The following is an 18,766-nucleotide window of genomic DNA, read 5'->3' as shown; positions in this document are numbered from 1 at the left end:
GTCTTCGTGGAGAGATGACTTCTGAGCTGGGGCCTGAACGACGGGCAGGATGTCAGCTGGGCGGTGCGGGCAGCGGGCCGAGGGAACAGCACGAGGCAGGATGACACTGGGTACACAAGTGCAGCTCGGCTGCAGCAGCAGCGTGTGGGGCCTGCCTCTGCAATTTGACTTTGTGGGATCCTGGCTGGGAGTTCACGGAGTCAGAGACCCTGCTGTGTTCAGTGCCCAGGGCTCTGTGGGAGGCTCCACAAAGGCTCAATTAGGGCCTGTTCCCTCCCAGTCGTCGCGGCTGCAGGCTGCCTGCGGCAGGAAGAGCTGCTGGCAGTGGGCCAGCCTCCCTGCGCATGCCCACCCAGTATGCAGGGCAGACAAAGGGGGTGGCGGAGAGGCTGGGGATAAAGGGCCAGGCTGCCTGTGGCCTCCCGGAGCCCCCTCACCCAGGGAGGGCCAAGGCTCCGGCAGCGGCAGGTCACGGTGGGGAAGCTGGGGCCTGCCCTCCCTGCACCGCCCACCACTGCCCTCCAAAGAGCCCCAGATCTCATGGCCACCGCTTCCGGCTGCTCTTCGGCCAATCTGCAGCAGCGTTTGGCCCAAGGGCCACCCTCTACTAATAGAAACTTCTGGTTTGCCTCCCACCTCTGTGGCTGCTCCCTCCCTGCCACCCCTGTTCCTGAGGACTCGTCCAGGCTGGCTCCTTTTTTCACACCCCACAACTCACACTGCTTCGAGGATGGCTTCCAAGTCCATTTCGAAGGTCTTACATGTCTCCTGAGCGCCACATTCATCTCTCCACCTGCCTCCTCCATGCACGCCCCTGGGTCCCACCAACTCACTGATTCCACGTGTCAAGTCCACATCTTTGCCAACAAACTTGCTGCCAGAGTGATCCTTCTAACGTGCAAACTGGGTCACAGCCGACCTCGTCTTTAGGAACCCTTCTCGGCTCCTTGATGACTAGTATAGTGCTAAATTTCTTAGCCTGGAATTCAAAGTCCTTAATCTGATCCCTGCTTACCTCTCTAGTGCTGCTGCATCATAATTCCACCTGCCTAGAGTGGACCCCTCCGCCAGCAAATGCTTTATTCAACTGACAAACTCCTACTCATCCTGCAAGACTCAGATCAAAAGCCACCTTCTCTGTGATACCTTCCTTAACTTTTCCAGGCAGTTAAATAGCTAAATGTTCCCAGAGCATTTTGTAAATATTCTGAATATACTGCCCCACATTTTATGTGGCTTCCCAGTTAGTGGATGAACCCCTCCCGGTAGGAATGACATCTTCCTTAGCCCTGCATCCCAGAGCCTGGCACAAGGCTGATGGTCAGGACCTGCTTGAGAGGTAAAGGAGGGAGGGGTCTTGCCCAAGATTGCTCCGTAGAGGTGGGTGCAGACTCCATCTTCTCTCTCAGGTAGGGGTCCAGTGTGCCCAGGACAAGAGGAGAGAAAGAGGCTGGGAGAGGGCAGCTCAGAAGTGGAACATCAGCTACCCCAGGAGCCCGAAATATGTCCGTGATGGGTTCTCCAGGCCTACCCGGCTTGCAGCCCACAAAGCCAGAGATCTCGCTGAGGACATTCCAGCATGAGGCTGGAATATGCACTAGGCTCGGACAGAACTGGACAGTAAGGTCTCAATTAGCTACTTATTAGCTGTGGGGCCTTAGGCCTGTCCCTCAACCTCTCTGGGCCTCAGTTTCCTTGGCAATAAAATGGAGACAACAACTATTCCTACCTCAAAAGGTGTATCTTTTTCCCCCACTCATTTGTTCCACAACTATTTACTGTGTGCTAGACACCGTGTAGGTTCTGGGGAATCCTGCAGTCATGGAGGGGACATTCTGTGTGGTTCGGCGAGACAATGAATGGGGAACACAGTTCCCAGCACAGAGAAAGGTTCAGCTAAACCGGTGTGTCCCATTTACTCTAGTTTTTTCTAGGGCAGAGCCAGCCCCGCCCCACTCCCAATCCCTTCAGTCACAACTGGGAGAGCAGCTCCCACCCTGACCCACCACATCCCTGGGAACACACTGGGGCCTGGAAGAGCTGGGGCCATTTCAGAACAACACCCTGCCAAGAATGCGTCACTCGGTCAGGGCCGACCAAGGAAAACATTGGGCTGGGGGAGGGAGATCAGACGGGCCCTCAGGCCGGGCCATTGGAGGGGCAGGCGCCACAGGAAAGCCGAGTCAGGCACCAGGTGAAATATGACCTCCAAAGCATCCATAGGCATTTCTTGTATAAACATCCCAGTCCAGACAGGAAGCAGGGCTGGGGGAACTGGAGGGGAAGGTGGCCCCAGAGGACACCCCAGAGGTAGACAGATGGACAGGAAGGCAGGGGAGGAAAAGGTCAGTGGAGAAAAACAATGCGGGTGGGGAGTGGAGAGAAGAACAGAATGCTGGGGAGAAGAAACAGACCATAATATTCCCCTCTCATCCAGACAGAGGCTTCCATTTGCTTCTCTTCACCTGAGAGGTGTGGGATCACCAGGCAGGTGGGGAAAATGAGGCTGTGAGAAGCAAAGAGGCCAGAGTCCTGTGACTGCTTCCCATCTGATGCCCACTGAGGGTCCTGCCTGGAGGCACTCCAGAGTGTTCTCTGAAGAAATGTTCGTCATGACCTCCCTAAGACCCCACAGTGGGTTGGTGGCCAAGGTGGGGCACAGGTCTGGATCTCCAATGGCCTCTCCAGGCCTCAGGGGGACCTCTGGAGGCCCAGAGCATTCCAAAGGCTTTGCTTCAGCTGCTCCTAGCAGTGGCACCCCTGCAAATGGAGTGGAGCCACACTGAAATCACCCAAGAGCTTAGCAGTCAGGGCTGGGTCCCCAGTGCTTGGTTCCAGAAGGACAGCAGAAATCAGAGCAAGCCTTGCCCAGTTAGGGGTATCTGTGGGGGACTTGGAGGGAGCCCCTTGGAAGTGTGCTAGGATCCAGAACATCACAGCTGGAAGGAGCCTGGCAGAGTCCCTACAGCACGGATGGGAAGACTAGGGGCCCAGATAAGTATGCAGTTTACCCAAAGTCACACAGCACGGTAGTGGCTGGATCAGAACCCAGGGCCTTCCTCTCAGGTCAAGAAAAAAGGCTTTTCTTTTCAAACCACTGTGGCCAGAGCCTGCAGGGTTTGACGCTACTTTTCAGAGTCTATATCTCCAGTCAGAGTTGAAGAGGGGAGCTGATACCAGGGCTGAGCCACAAATCATCAGTAGGGCTTCGAAGGAACATTCTCAGGATTGGTTCCTTGGGCAATGGGTGTGTTTAGCAACGGGAGAAAAAAAAAAAAAAAGAGACTAGGTACATTCTTCCAGCCCCGCAGGACGCCAGGGTTTTCCAAAGAGTCCCTGGTCCCACCTCAACTTTCACCCAAAGCAGGAAGGGAGAAAGGATCCCACTTGCCCTCAGTCATCTTGGAGTGGGTCGCCGCCCCATTTACCTTCAGGGAAGCCCCAGCCTCCGCCCCACCCCCATGCCCCGGCCTAACATCTGGAGTTTGGACCCTCGAAGCCCCGCCCCCACAGCAGGCCCAAAGCCACGCCCCTCAACTTCCCAACTGGCCCTGCCCCCACGAAGCCCCGCCCCCACCACAGCCAGCCCCGCCCCCACGTCCAGGCCGGGCTCACCTTGGTCTCCGCCAGCTGTCTCTTGAGCAGCTGCAGCGCCTCCGTGTGCTCCCGCTCACTGTCCTGAAGGGCCTGAAGCTGCTCCTTCAGCTCCCTCTGGAACACAGACAAGATCGGGATGGGGGCGCGGGTCAGATCCGGCCCGGGTATTCCGTGGTGATGCAGAGCCCAGGCCTGTCCACTGCGGGCACTGGAAGCTATCCTGGCCCCGTCTGTCTCCTGCCCCAGCACCCGCCTCCCCTCACAGTTTAACAACCACCACGTTCCGCAGAGTCTGTCTCCTAACTATCTCCAGAGTCTGTTCCCATCTTCCATCTGGAGTTTTGCAACAGCCTCCTCTCTGGCCATCCTAGGGGCTCTGGTCTCCCTGTTTCCAATCTACCTCCACATACTTTCTGACCCACCCTGATTTGCTGGCCAAGACTCCTTGCTTAGAATCCTCTGGCAGGAACCAAGGCTGTACTGCTGTCCAGGGCTATGACTGACTGCCAACATCCCCTGAGCGCTTCCGGTGGGCTAGGCACTGTTCTTAGACCTTGGCTTGTCATTTAATCCTCTCAATAACCCTGAGGTAGGCACTATTATCAGCCCCCTTTTCCGATGGAGACACTGGTACAGAGAGGTCGAGAAACTGGCCCCGAGGCATACAGCTAAGCATGCAGGGGTAGTGCCAGAAATGGAACTCAGGAAGTCTGGTTCTGGAAACCATGATCATGACACCAGGTGACATGTTTTCTATAGTGATGACACCCATGATGAACAACAACAAAAATCCATGATAGACAACAGGTCAAATTTTTAAATAAGGACAGGATCGGTATTACTCATTTTTCCTTTGCATCTGGTTCCTATATGGCTCAGCATGACACTGCTAGTCGTCTTTATTTAAAAATTTGATATTTTGTTCATCATGGGGGTTTTGGCATTAATTTTGATTTTTAAAAATTGCATTAGATATTATCTTGATTACTGAGTTTTGGGGCGCCTGCTTCAACTTTGCACCTGAAGCAAGTGCCTCAGTCCCCTGTCCCTAATCCCACCTCTGTCTTCACCATCCTTCCGCCATCACTCCCAACCAGCCAAAGCCGTCTTCTTCCTGTGCCTCATGCTGGGCTTGTTTCAGCCTTATGACTTTGCACTTGCTGCTTCCTCTGCCTGGTGCACTTCACTCTCAGATTTTCTCCCTGTGATTCCTTTGTATCATTAACGTATCAACTCAGATGCTGCCTCCTCGGAGAGGTCTTGCCTGACCAGCCCATGCACAGCAGCATCCCTTCCACCCTCCTGTTTAGTGGTCTCCATAGCACCTCCTGCTGTCCATGATCTTGCATATTTATTTGACATTGTGTTTACTGTTCATCTCCTCCATTGGCATGTGAGTTTTATGAGGGCAAGAATCTTGTCTGGCTTGTCCACTGTTCCATCCCCAATGCTTAGAATAGTGTCCAGCACACAGTAGGGTCTCAATAAGTATTTGCCAAATGAATGAATGGGGTATGGAGGCTGGTGGCCTCCAGTACTTCTGGACTTTCAGCCCATTGTATCACAGCTCGTTGTTCTTCTGGCTGTCCATTATCCATCCCCATGCAGGGCAGGTCCTCCCTACCGTTTTCTCTCTATATCCCCCGTACCCATCAATGGCCTGGCACTGAGATGGGGCTCAAGAAAGTTTGCTTTGGGAGTGAATTTCCAAGGAAAGAGCCTCTGAGCAGGGCCCGGGCTCCCTAGTCAGCCTGGGCTGTGAGTGATGCCAGGGAGTTGACTTCCCTGTTCACACTCACCTCCTGCCCACTCATCCCGTCAGAGCAGGGAGGGCCCTCAGAAAACATCTAGTCCAACTAATTCTACAGACTAAATAGCAACATGAGAAAATGGTCATGATGACACACTAAGGGAAGCATGTAGAAATCAAAATGATCTGTGCTTACTATCCCTTATTCACTCAACAAGTATTTACTGAGCAATTATGAGGTACCAGGCACTGTTGAGGCACTCGGGACACAGCAGAGAACCAGACAGATGCAGTCCCTACTAATAGGGATCTTCCAGTCTAGTGGGGAAGACAGATAATAACAAGGAAAATAATAAAAGAATCAGAGAGCTACCCATTACGGTCTATGCTCTAGAGAAAATAAAGCCGAATGGGATGGGTGGTGAATTTAGGTAGTGTGTCAGGGAAGGCTTCTCTGTGGAGGTCACACCTGAGATGACTGCTGAAGGATGAAGAGGAGGCAGCCTTGAAAATACGAGTTAGATAGAAAAATTGGAATAGCTGGCTTTGTGGGAGTAGAGAGCTTACACAGACATAATGACTGGAACTCTGGTAGCCATCTCAGGCTGTAAGGCAGCCAGAAAGATGGATGTGACAGGCTGAAACCAGAGAAATAGAAGGAAGATGCAGCCTGGGTCCCTGATGGGGTAGCCACACCATCACTGCACTCAGTGATATGCTAGGAAGCTTGCCCTCTGGAAAAAAGAAAAACAGCCCCAATTTATAGTGTTGGCCAATTTCCTTGGTGTAAAGGCTCCCTCCCAAAGCCAATTTGAAGCTCTCCCTGTGAGGTCACCGGATGCAGAGCTGGGAAGAGATGTGCACAACTAGTTCTCAGGAACTGGGACAAGCTGGCTCTGGCACACCACTGCCTGGGGTCCTGTCCTATAGACCTGTTTTACGTGGGAGAGAAATACACCCCTATCTAATTTCAGCTACTCTGGGCAGCTCTCTATTACTAACAGCTGGAAGTCATTCCTAATAGATTCGTGTGCATCAGAGCCACTGGAACAGGGAACAGACGGATCGTGTTCACCTAAGACTACTCCTCTCTGACTGCCTGGGGTCTGTCCAGCTTGGGACATAGTCTGCTAGAGACACAGATTTTGAGGAGATGAACCAAATGCTACAACCCTTCCCCTTGGTGGTTCTTATAGACCCAGCCACCCAGGCAGCTCTTCAGAGTCTCTGAGAAAACTGCCCTGGAGGCCACGTTCCTCATATCACTCAGGGCACCACAGGGACACGGTCAAATTCCTCCCTGCTTTCAAGGCCAGGGAACAACGGGATCCCGGGAGTAATGGAACACTCATTCGTCCATTCCACAAACATGTGCTGAATGAGGCCTCCTTGGGCCCCACATGCTGCTGTGTCAGCGACAGGGAGAAGGATGGGGTATGAGTCTCAACCCATGATGCCTCAGGAGGTGTGCAGATGGGCTGGGGGGAGACAGGGACATAGACACTCAATCACAGTGGATGCTGGAACAGTGGTACAGGACCCCAAAACTGCCCCTCCTCCACGTTCCCCATCACAGTGAAGGGCACCCCCCACCCCCGCTGCCATCCAAGCCAGAAATCTGGGGGTCACCCTTGACATGGCCCACGCCCCCAATCTAATCAGTCATCAAGCTTGCCCTGGAATTTGTTCTCTCCTCTCTATACCCACCACCCTGGTTCAGTTTTCATCACTTCTTTTCTGGACTGTGGCCCCAGGCTCCTCCCTGCCCCACAGAGCAGCTGGGGTAATCGTTTGACAGGACAGATGTGTCCCTGCCTCTCCTCCCCGGGCCACTGCAGGATTTCTACATTGTCTGGGAAGAAGGGCATGAAGCCTGAGTGTGGCATTCAAGGCCCTTCACTACTGGCCCCAAATTTCTTCTCCAGCCTTTTCTTTTCATCCAGACCTGTACTGTTCAATACAGTAGCCACTAGCCACACGCGGCTATTGAAATTCAAATGAATTAAAATGAAATACAATTGAAATTCAGTTCCTCGGTTATACCAGTTGCACCAGGTTGCACATTTCAAGTGCTCAATAGCTCCAGGTGACCAGTGGCTACGGTATCAGCACAGATGCAGAACACTTCCATTATCCCAGAAAGTTCTACTGGACAGCGCAGCTCTAGACGCACTAAACAACTTGCAGTGCTCTCCGCCAGGCCTTTGCACATGCTGTTCCCTCTGTCTGGAATGCTCACCCACATGGTTTTCTCCACTTGTCAGGCTCATGCTCATCTCGTAAGATCTAGATCAGACATCGCCTCCACTGAGAAGCCATACCCCAAACTCCATTCTGTCCCCAGACAATCCTCTGTGTACAGAGCCTTCCCTCATACTATCTGGCACACACTGTATTTTAACAGCAAGGTCACCTGTCAGTTTTCTCCATGAGATATGGGCTCTTAGGCCAGGGACTGTGTCAGATAGATTTTCACACTATCAGTACCTAGGACAGGGCCAGGCACAGAGTTTACGGAATGAATCTGTCCCCAGAAGAGTCTGGGCTGGGTCAGAGCTCACTTCCAAAAGGGTAGGAGGAGATCCCAGGGAGGCAGCTCTCCTCGGGTGGGCTACTGAGCCTGAGGGAACAGCTAACTTAGGAAAAACAAAACCTAGAACCCACAGAGCAAGACTAGGAGGCAGCCTGCACTTTGTCACCCCCTCTGCCTTCCCTCCTTCCAGGCCTGGGACCAGACCTGATTCCCTGGGTTAGGAGACTGGCTTTGCCACCCACTAGCTGTGTGACGTTGGGCAGGTACCCTAACCTCTCTGTGCCCCAGTCCCTCGTCTGTGAAATGGGGATAACAATACCTCCTAGGGTTGGGAGGGTGAAATGAGATAACAGTAAGAAGTGTTTAACCACAGTGGAGAGCCTGGCCACACTGGCTGCTCGGGAGACAGAGAGGTCACCATGTCCCACATGAGGCTCCTGGGTCACTTCTCCACGTCCCCACCGTTCACTATGTCCTGGCCCCTTCTTTCCTCCTCAGATGGCCAGAGCAGGAAGGAGCCCCAGGGACCATCTGGTCCAACAATCTGGATTTCTAGAACAAGAAACTGAGGTCCAAGAAAAGTGACTGAGTGGCCCATGGCCACACAGCTTTACAGAGAACCAACTGGAAAATTTCCTCCCAGCAAAGATCAGACAGGAAACAGGAAGCTGTTGATAAACTCCTAAGCAATAGAGCTAACTGTGAGGAAGGACACTGGCCATGCCGGAGGCTCAGAACCATGTCTGGAGGTGGTATGGTTTGGGTTTGAACTTCACAGGCATCATGTCACTTAATTCTCACAACAGCCTCATGAGGTTAGTGCCTTTATCACCTCAGTCTCACAGAGAGGGAAATGGAGGCTCAGAGAGGTCAGGCAGGTTGCCTAAGGTCACACAGCTCATAAGAGTCAGAAGTGGGGATTTGAGTGACTCCAAAATCCATGCTGGAAACCGCTCGGCCTCTCTGCCTCCCGCTCAGTTCAATACAGCCATCACGTCCGGGCACCCACGGTCAGGCGGAGTGCCAGCCGCTCCGAGTCTGCAGGTTCTAGGGGAGGCAGAAATGCGGATAGGTATACTGTAAGGGAGAGCAGGACAACGCAGAGGGAACACCAGGAAGCTGGCTGTGTGTGTGACACCCTCCCTCCCACCTCAGCTTCCAAACCTCTGAAGTGCAGCTAATGACAGTGCCGGCTCTGTGGTTGCTGTGAGGACCTGACCTGAAGTGAGGCACAGGAAACGCTCAGTCACTCGTAGTTATTGTCATTATCATCACGATAATTATAATTGTATGTGAGGGCTTCCCTGGTGGCACAGTGGTTAAGGATCCGCCTGCCAATGCAGGGGATGCGGGTTCGAGCCCTGGTCCGGGAAGATCCCACATGCCGCGGAGCCACTAAGCCCGTGTGCCACAACTGCTGAGCCTGAGCTCTACAGCCTGCGAGCCACAACTACTGAAGCCCGCGCGCCTAGAGCCTTAGGCGCGTAACAAGCTCCGCAACAAGGGAAGCCACCGCAGTGAGAAGCCCCTGCACCTCAACGAAGAGTAGCCCCTGCTCGCCACAACTAGAGAAACCCCGCGGGCAGCAACGAAGACACAACGCAGACAAAAACAAAAAATTAAAAAAAAAAATTGTATGTGCAATAGGGACTCAGAACTGTGGGAGTTTCTTGGTGAGAGTTTATTTCTGATGGGAGGATCAGGGAAGATGGATGGATGGATGGATGGATGGATGGATGGATGGATGGGCAGGGTCACTTCAAGTCTCCAGGGCAGGGCCAGAGCATTCCAGGTGGAGAGAACAGGAAGCTGGGGGGGGGGGGCGGGGGGCAGTTGGGGATGGCGGGAGCCAGGTATGTGGGTGGAGTCACAAGCTGGAAAGGCCAGTGGGGCTAGCAGGGGTGAGGGCAGTGTGGGTGGGGTGGAGGATGCCTTGGAAGTCAGCCTGGGGAAGCTGGACGCAGCAGGCCCCATCAACTCTGGGGCAGGGCAGGAATCAGGGATGGGAGGAGGGCCCTTCTGAGGGCAGAACCATAGCTCTGTACCCCTCCCTCTGGAGAGAGGTCAGAGTCAGGGCTGGTGCAGACCTAAGCACACAATTATGCAAATATGTCAGCTGAGAGGCTCTGGGGCTCGGGCAGCCACTGAGGGGGAGAACAGAGAGCCAGGGCTCACATGCCCCAAAGGCCAGACCTCCCCTCCTACAAGGCCATCCCTCTCCCGGCCCAGCGGAAAAAGCTGTTGCCGGAAGCCATCTCCCCTGGCTTCAGGGACCGACACCCTCTCCCCCCCGACCCCTGGTCACTAAGCAGTGCTGCCTAGTGGAAATAGCATAAACTTGGGTGTCAGAAAAACCTGGGTTTGAATCCTGCCTGTGTGCCCTTGGGTAGATCATTTCCTCCCCTCTCAGTGTCCACCTCTCAGAGCCTTATCTATAAAATGAGGACCGGAGTCACTCGCAGGGGTGCGATGAGGATTAAATGAGATGACACCCTTGAAGGGCCCAACATGACGTGGCGCACAGTAGGTGCTCAAGGCCCCCTCCCCTTCTCCGTGCCCAGTTACTGCCTTCTCTTCCCCTCTCTGCCCCAAGGGGACGCCAAATCTTCACACGGCAAACTGAACTTGCCCCTTTTCTCCTTTCCCACAATCTCTCTTCTAATCGCAGCCCTCTGATGTCCTGGTCCTCCCGACAGACCTGAACTCTCATACATCTTCTCTGCCTCTGAGCCCCAACCCTGTCCACTCTGAGCCTCGCGGTCTCTGGCAGGCAGCACCTCATGGCTGCTCCCCTTCCTCCAGGCTGCCCCCCACCTGTCCCACATGCACGCTGCCCCTCAGTGCACACCGACCAGGCCAGCCTCACCTGCTCCAACATGTTCCTGGCTCCCCCGAATCTCCAGGATCAAGTCCAAGCTCCTTGGGTAGGGGTGGCACCTTCGAGGCCCTTTATGAGCTGGTCAAGCCTCACTTTCCCACCCCTTCCCCTGCAGCTACAACGAATCACTGGCTCCCCTCCATGCCTGCCCCTGGCTGACTCAGATCATCTGAGTCTGAGTTCTAGCTTCAGCGACACTTATTGGGTATGTGGTCTTAGGCACAGTTTCTGAGCCTCAGTTTCCTTATGCAAAAAAAGGGGCAATGAGGGGCTTCCCTGGTGGCGCAGTGGTTGAGAGTCCGCCTGCCGATGCAGGGGACGCGGGTTCGTGCCCCGGTCTGGAAAGATCCCACACGCCGCGGAGCGGCTGGGCCCGTGAGCCATGGCCGCTGAGCCTGCGCATCCGGAGCCTGTGCTCTGCAACGCGAGGGGCCACAACAGAGAGAGGCCCATGTACCGTAAAAAAAAAAAAAAAAAAAAAAAAAAAAAAAAGGGGGCAATGAGACCCACCTCCTAGGGCTGCTGTGAGGATTAAACGAGAAAGGGTGCCTGCCCCCGGCACTCTCTGCACCCAGGCAGTGGGGCTGTGGATGTTGTTACTCCCTCTGTCTGTAACGTCTCCTTTCTCTGCTCTCAGGATAGAGCTCAGTTGTCAGCTCCAGGGGGACCTGGGCAACCCTGACGTATGGCCAGAGGAGCCTAGGACATGACCTTGCGGCTTCTGGGCCTATCCCCCAAGAACCACTGCAGGGTCAAGCTTGTTCTGCTCTCTTCTGGGCCCAGGACCTGGCCCTCAGTTAGCTACAGCAGGAGTGTCGACTGAAGAAATTATTGAATGAATCCCTGAATCCAAGATAGAACCATCTCCAAATCCTCCACACCTGCCCCAGTGTTCAAGCAGAATTCAAGGTCTGCAAGGTCTGCAAGGTAAATGATGGACTGAGATTTCAGGGAGCTGGACTCTGGACCAACCTCGGGCAAGTCAGTTTCCCCATCTGTAAAGTGGGGAGAGGATGGAAGTGGATGGTTTCTGAGGTCCCTCCCCATTTGGATGCTCCCTGAGGCAGTTAGGGTTTTGGTGAGGAGGTTGAGTTCTGAGCCAGACAGACCTGAGTCTGAATCCCAGCTCTGCCTCCTGCTCGTGGTGTGGCCTTCGGCAAGTTACTGAGCCTCTGAGCCTCAACGTTTTCTTCTGTGAAATGGGGCTGATCCTAGCCCCACTGGGGGAGTAGGGAAAGGGAAAACGGCTGCTGTGAGGATTCAATGCCCGTAACAGCACCTGGCACATAACAAGGGTCCAATACCCTCTGACTAGAGTTTTTTTTAGGGTTGTTACTGTTTCTGTTGTCACTTCCTACCAGATCCTTTTCTCTCTAGAAAATAAACATCCTGGGGCCCCAACTTCAATTCTGAGTTTTGACACCGTGGCCTGTGCTTAGCCAAGGTGTCCTGGATGAACAGGCTTTCCTGGCTGCTGACTGACAGACACCTGTGAAGAGGGAAGTAGAGATGCTAACAGCAGCCCAGGGTCTGACTCATCGCCAGCCTCGCCCCCATGGAGGCTGCTCTTTGCACACAAATCCTGCCCTCTCTTGGGAGAAGTAACATCAGAGGCCACTTCCCCAGGACACAGACAACCTGGCTGCCTCCCTGTCCACAGTACAAAATAAAGCGCCTTCACATCAGTTGTCTCTGGATAGGCAGCAACTCTCTCTCCTTCTTTATACATTAAGTGGACAGTTTTGTTCTTATTTCCACTTCCCAAGTTGGGAAAGGGTGCAGAGAAGGCAGCACTTTCCACTCAGCTGGAAGAAGCCAGCACCAGGATTTGAATCCAGTCCCCCAGCTCTGTTCTTTCCCCGTGTGGCTGCCTCAGTGTCTCTGAATCCCTATGCCCAACTCCTCAGGGCTCCCATCCCAGGCTGATCCACTGCTGTCTCCCTTGGCATGAAGGAGGCCTTGGGAAGGGCTCCAGTGGTCACATGAGACCTGGAGAGGGTGGCTGGGACTGCATCCAATCCCTCCTCTGGAGGTTAGGAAGCTGAGAAGGCCAGAGAGCCGGATGCCATGCCTGAGCAAGATGACAGCCAGCACCTGCCCTCGGTGCATCAGCTGGCACGGGCAGACTGTGTCCTTAGCCTGACCCTGTGCTGAGCACACTTAAAATACAAAGACAGACAGGGTGCGGGGGAGACAACTACCCAGCCCTCAGAGGCAGCTCCGAGGCCATGTGTGGCCAGTTAGCTAAGCTTCAAATCCTGTCCCTGCCATTTACCATCTGGGTGACCAAACAAGTCACTGAATTCCTCTGAGCCTCTGTTTTCTTATCTGTAAAAAGAATAAATTACAGTACCCACTCGACAGGGTGTTATGAAGATTAAATGAGGCTATATCAGAAAAGCGCTTAGTATAGTCCCAGGCAGTGGGCTAGGGCTCAGTAAGTATTGGCCGAGAAGCCCCCAAAGCCTTCTGAGATGGGGCTCCTTCCATCCTCTTTGCTCTACGGTCCAGTGCTCAGCAGTGAAAAAAAAAGGGAAGGTACATGCACATGCACACACACACACACACACACACTCACACACACACACAAAACATGCTCACATGCCATTTACACAACAAAAATTCTGTAGAACTATAAAGCAAATCTTTAAGAAAAAGACCATGTTTTTCCAAGGGGTAGAATTATGGGGGATTTTAACTTTTACATTATATAGCTCTGTTTATTATGTTAATTTTATAATCAGAAAAAATAAAGATATTTAAAAATTGTCGTGTGCTACTGTGTGCCAGGCACAGCATCAGGCACTTTTGATACAGCCTCCCTAACCCCTACAGCATCCTTCCCAGGAAGGTCATGTTATCCCCACGTTCTAGATGAGCCGGTGGAGGCTTAGAGAAGTGAAGTGATCTGACCAAGGACACACAGATTACCAGTGACGATGCCAGGATCTGACCCCAGTATTGGAATCTGGGGTACAAAGTGATTCTGCCTGGCAGGTCAGGGGAAGCTTCATGAAGGAGGTGATATCTGCGCTGAGCCTGGAAAGCTGAGTAGGACTTCTGTAGGCCTGGGTTCTCAGCCAGGGGTGATTTTGACCCTGGAGGACATTTGATGAAGCCTGGAGACATTCTCGGTTGCCAGAGCTTGGGGTGGGTGGTGCTACTGGCATCCAGTGGGTGGAGGCCAGGGATGCTGCTAAACATCCTACGGTGCATAGGATTGCCTTGCATAACAGAGACTTATCTGGCCCCAAATGTCAATAGTGCCAAATATGATGCAACATACTAGAGCTGTCATTTATCGAGTGCTTACTATGTGTCAAGTTCTGTACCAAGTTCTTGCAAATGTCGTCTTACTTAATTCAACCCCATTATTCCCATGCTGTGAACGAGGGACCTGAGGCTCAGAGATGATAAGGAACTTCCCAAAGGTCACACAGCCAGAAAATAGGAGTGCAAGATTCGAGTTGCCTGAATACAAAGCCAGAGCCTTTAACCTTTCCGCTCTGCTGCCTCCAGGATTTATAATAAATGAAAAAAGCTCCAGGCCAACTGCTAAGCAGCCGGGTGTGAGGAGGAGTAGCCTCCTCTGGCCTCAAGGCCTTGGGAAAGGTCCCCCCCTGCCCCGGGGCATTTCCCCATCTGTCAAATGAAGTTTGCATCAGGCGATCTCCAAGGCCCTGCCAGCTCTGAGTCTGTTATTCTCCAGGAGAGGGGTCCAAGGCTCCAGGAGCCCTGGGGACAAACCACCAGCTGCTGGGAGAGGAAGGGGTGTGATGGGCAGGCTCAGCCTCATTTCCAGTGCATAACTGCTAATGAGCCCCACTTCCCCATGAAGAGAGAGGTTGGGGTGGGGAGGGTGGGGAGTGGCTTGAACCTCACCCAGGAGCTTAATTCTCCAGGGGGAGGCATGTTTCTCTGCTACCTTCTTGCCAAGCCCAAAGGAGGCACCAAAGCAAGACCTCCTGCTCAAGTGAGAGGCAGCTCTGGGCATTTGCCCAGCTGGGCACATGAGCTCTCAGAGGTAGAAGGAGAAAGAATGGGAGCACTTGCCGATCCAGCCCCTACCAAGTGCCAGGCATCTCAACACAGGTTCATCTCAGGTCAGCCTCATGAAAATCCTGGTAGGAAAGAATCACCCTGACCCCGGTTTGTAGGTGAGAGAATCAAGGCTTCCACGTGCTGATCACACAGACAGTGCTAAAGGAAGGTCTGGAACCCAAGTGTGACTGACCCCAGGACAGTACACTAGAGGGTAAGTGAGTGGCAGTCCTTTTTCTTTTCACCCAAGAATGACAGTGTTTCAATAACGTTTGGGGAAAATATATGTTCATTTTCTCCTGCCTGCCCCAGGTCATGGAATGGACTGAAAAAAACCACAACACAATAATTTGGATTTCCTGGTTTGAGGACAGGGGAACCAAGCCTTGGAACACAGAGTTCTCTCCAGCTAGCAAGTCAGACAGGGAGAGGAGGGGGTGGGAAGGAGGGGCGAGATCCAGCCGGGGTCAGGCTGAGCTTTCCCGGCCGGTGCTCTCACTGTCTGGCAGTGTGGCTTTGGGTAAGTCACATCACCTCTCTGGACCTCAGTCTGCACATCTACATAATGAAGAGGCTGGGCAGATGGTTTCAGACAGAGTCCCTTCAAACTCACAACCTGCACCTAGTCCTGTCCAAGCTTCTCTCCTCTTCCCTGTTTATGTGATTTCATAGATGGGGAGACGGGGATACCAGTGCCTGACCTTGGTTTACAAGGGGCTCTGGGGGTGGACGGTCAATGCCAATCTTGTGCAAGCTCCCAGAGCCCCCAAATCTTGCTCTCCATCCTCAAACAGCCAAACTGGAAGGGAGTCAGTGGTGGTTGGGGATTAAAGGGACAAGGAGCGGGTAAGGTGAACATGGAGTCATTTCTCCTAATAGGGCCAGGGCATCTGCTGGTGCAGGCTGGCTCACAGAGACTCATGTATAAGGGGGGGAGGGGTGACCCCCTACAACAGGGAAAATAGTTATTTCGCTCCTGCTTAAGGAGTCAAAAACCTTCTTCTTCCGAAGGTTCCACAGCCTGGGCCAGCTCAGGTCAGGACTAGTCATTCATTCAGCCTTTACTGATGTTCACTGTGGGCCAGGCCTTGTGGCAGGCTTTGGGGCCATAGATATGATGACTAAGAGACTTCTCTTGGGGACTGTGTGCTAGCCTGGTATCCCAAGGCCAAACACACGGGGCTACTAGATTTAAATGGTTTAGCTTGAGAAAAAGATTCCAGGCTCAAATAACCTTGGGAATCATTTTATTAAACACAGCAAAATGGGTTTCTTTGCTACAAGATTTCTCCAAGCCTTTAATATGCAAATGTACACTGAGAATCCTCCAAGGAGGGTATAGAGAATATACTATATATCCCAAATGTAGCTAATCTTGGAACACTGTTTTTTTTTAAAAACATTATACTTATTAACAAAGATTGGGAAGATGCAGCTCTAATGCTATTGTTTTGGCCAGTGGAGCTTAGAGAAGGCTTACACAGAGAGGGCATTTGAGCAGGGCTTTAAAAGTTGAGTAGGAGTTAGTCTGTGAGGACAGGAAGGCTTAAGGGAGACCAATTACAGTCCTAGGCTGACTATGTTCAGGTTACCCTGCATGTACTGTTTCATTTAGTCCTCAAGGTCCTGATGCTGGTGACAGAGCTAAGGAGGTCACCAAAAGTCCCTGGAGACTTCTAGAGGTCCACCTCCCTCGCTTTTCTTGAATCACCTCACCTCGGGGCCTTATTCTCCAAATCTTGAGTCTTTAAGTCCTGTCCTCACTCTCAACTTGGCCTCTACTGTGATTTAAACCCAGAATGGTCTTTACAGTATCTGAACTTGATCCCAGCCTTAGCCCCTCATACACCTTGGCCTAGCCCCTGGCACCAAAACCTGCTCTCTCAGCAGTTTGCTGACACTCATTTAGACCCTCTCTTAGATTTAACCCTGACCTGCCCAGAGCGATCTAGCCCACGTACTGCTCCCCAGGCCCTGATGCATACCTGATTGAACCCCGGGTCATCATGACCCAAAGCCTGCAGCTCAGCTACTCCGTATAGTCCAGACTCATCCTCGGATGGCGGCCCCACCTCCTGTCTAGCCCCGACTTTGTCCCATTCCCCATCTGTGTCTTTGTCTCCAACTCAGTCCTGAACCCTTCTTACGTGGGTCCTGTCTCCAGGTCCAGCCCCATGACCCCTTACAGTGGCCCTGCCCTTGCCCAGCTCTGATTCGGCTCCGTCCCTAACCTTGTCCAGGCAGTGCCTGGTTCAGCTCTGATTTCATCTGTCCCTGCCGTTCTACTCCATTGGTGATCTCTCCCCAACTATGGACCCACCCACCCCCCACTTCAGGTCTCTCTGAGACCCCGCCTGGTGAGCATTGCCCAAGGCCCCACCCTCAACACCGCCTCCTCGCCGCGGCCCCGCCCCGTCCTAATTCTGATAGGGCCCTGACCCTGCCGGCGGCCCCGCCCCATGGCAGTTCTGACTGGGCCCTGCCTGCGGTCCAACCCTGACCCCGCCCCCGGGCCGGCCCCGCCCCCGCCCCAGGCCCGCCAAGCGGCTCACCTGCAACTCCTCGAAGGCGTCATCGATGCCCGTGACTTGGTGCTGCTCATGCAGCGCGGGTTCATCGCAGAAAAAGCAGAGCAGCGCGCGGTCCGTGAGGCAGAAGAGCTTGACCTTGTCGTGTGCCTGGCAGGGTCGCGCGGCACGGCGTGCACTGAGGATGGCGTCCAGCGGGAAGGCGCTGTAGCGCTCCACGATGTTGGCCAGCTTGAGGCTGGGCGCGAGCGCGGGCTCGGCAAACGTGCGCCGGCACTCGGGGCAGTCGCGGGCGCCCTGAGCCTCCTGCCTCACCCAGTGCTCGGTGATGCAGCGGCGGCAGAAGTAGTGCTCGCAGCCCAGGCTCACCGGGTCCTGGTAGATGCTCAGACAGATAGAGCAGAGCAGCTCGTCCTTGAGGCTGCACGCCATGGCGCCGGGGACGGCGGAGAGGGTCCCCCGAGATGCAGGGGGCCGGCTGGAGAGCGCGACGCTGTCGGGGACAGCACCTAGGGATGGGTGCGGGGAGCAGGCCCGGAGAAGCAGGAGCTACAGGAGAAGGAATGGGTGCTGTCTGGGAGTGGGGTAACGCGAGTAAGAGGTGTGGGGTAGAGACTACCCGGGAAGCGAGCCCAGGAAGGTGATCTCGAGGCAGAGGGTGACCCGGAGCGATGGGTGCTGGAGGGAGGGAGCCGTAGGTGTCTGAGGGAAGGTGCACCTAGCAAGAAGCTTCTAGGGAAAGGGGCAGTCAGAAGGGATGTGTGCTGGGATAAGGGGCTCTAGGAGGGGGGCGGAGGCCTTGGGGGGCTGTAATACCGGTACGGGTGCGGTGGGGGGAGGGGGAGAAGCTGGGGATGGGGAATTCAGGGGGAGGGGAAGCCCGGCAGAGCCTCACCTCGGCTGTGCCTGGCAGAGGAGAGGAGGGCTGTGAGCACGCTCAGCTGCCCGATCCCGGCCCCAAGTCCCGGCCCCGCGCGGCCCCTTACCCCCGCCGGCTCAGCGGCCACTGCTCCGGTCCGAGTGCAGCCTCTCAACCCGGAACCAGCCGAGCCTGAGTAGCCGGCGGAGGTGGCTCCCTCCCCGCCCCCGAGGGCGGGGCCTCAGCGACTCCACCCCCGCAGCGGGCGGGGGAGAGGAGGGGCGTGGCCCGGCCTGCAGCCCGCTGACCCCCTCCCCGCCCCCACCATTCTCCAACTCCCGGGGGTGCGAAACCCAGCTGTTCCTTCAGGGTGTGCACTTGGAACAACATCCAGGTCTCGCTTGGGGTCCCTGCGGCGGATGGGGGCTGGGGAACAGCTAATTTGAGAGGATAACGAATAAAGGAGGCATATCTTGTTGGATCATCAATGTGAAGATTTGGGAAAAATATTTTGTATTAAAACAAACACGGATATGTTGTTTAATCTGCATAGAATACAACTTTTGCATAAGATATAAAG

General features: G+C 54.1%; 1 protein-coding gene across 1 annotated transcript in view; it reads right to left on the bottom strand.

Moving 5' to 3' along the window:
* Positions 1–18,403, bottom strand: part of TRIM62 (tripartite motif containing 62) — a 32,313-nt gene extending 13,910 nt beyond the window's left edge. Inside the window, exons 1-3 of the mRNA XM_029231151.1 lie at positions 18,314–18,403; positions 17,352–17,876; positions 3,616–3,711 (exon numbers count right to left, since the gene is read on the bottom strand). Of these exons, the coding sequence (XP_029086984.1) occupies positions 3,616–3,711; positions 17,352–17,759 (504 nt within the window). The 5' untranslated portion in view covers positions 17,760–17,876; positions 18,314–18,403. The remainder of the gene's footprint in view (positions 1–3,615; positions 3,712–17,351; positions 17,877–18,313) is intronic.
* Between the last annotated feature and the right edge of the window lie 363 nt (positions 18,404–18,766).

This window comes from Monodon monoceros, unplaced genomic scaffold (assembly GCF_005190385.1).
Source record: "Monodon monoceros isolate NGI ecotype Baffin Bay Population unplaced genomic scaffold, NGI_Narwhal_1 Super_Scaffold_18, whole genome shotgun sequence".
Classification (NCBI taxonomy): Eukaryota; Metazoa; Chordata; class Mammalia; order Artiodactyla; family Monodontidae; genus Monodon; species Monodon monoceros.
This window is presented reverse-complemented; position numbering and strand designations above follow the sequence as displayed.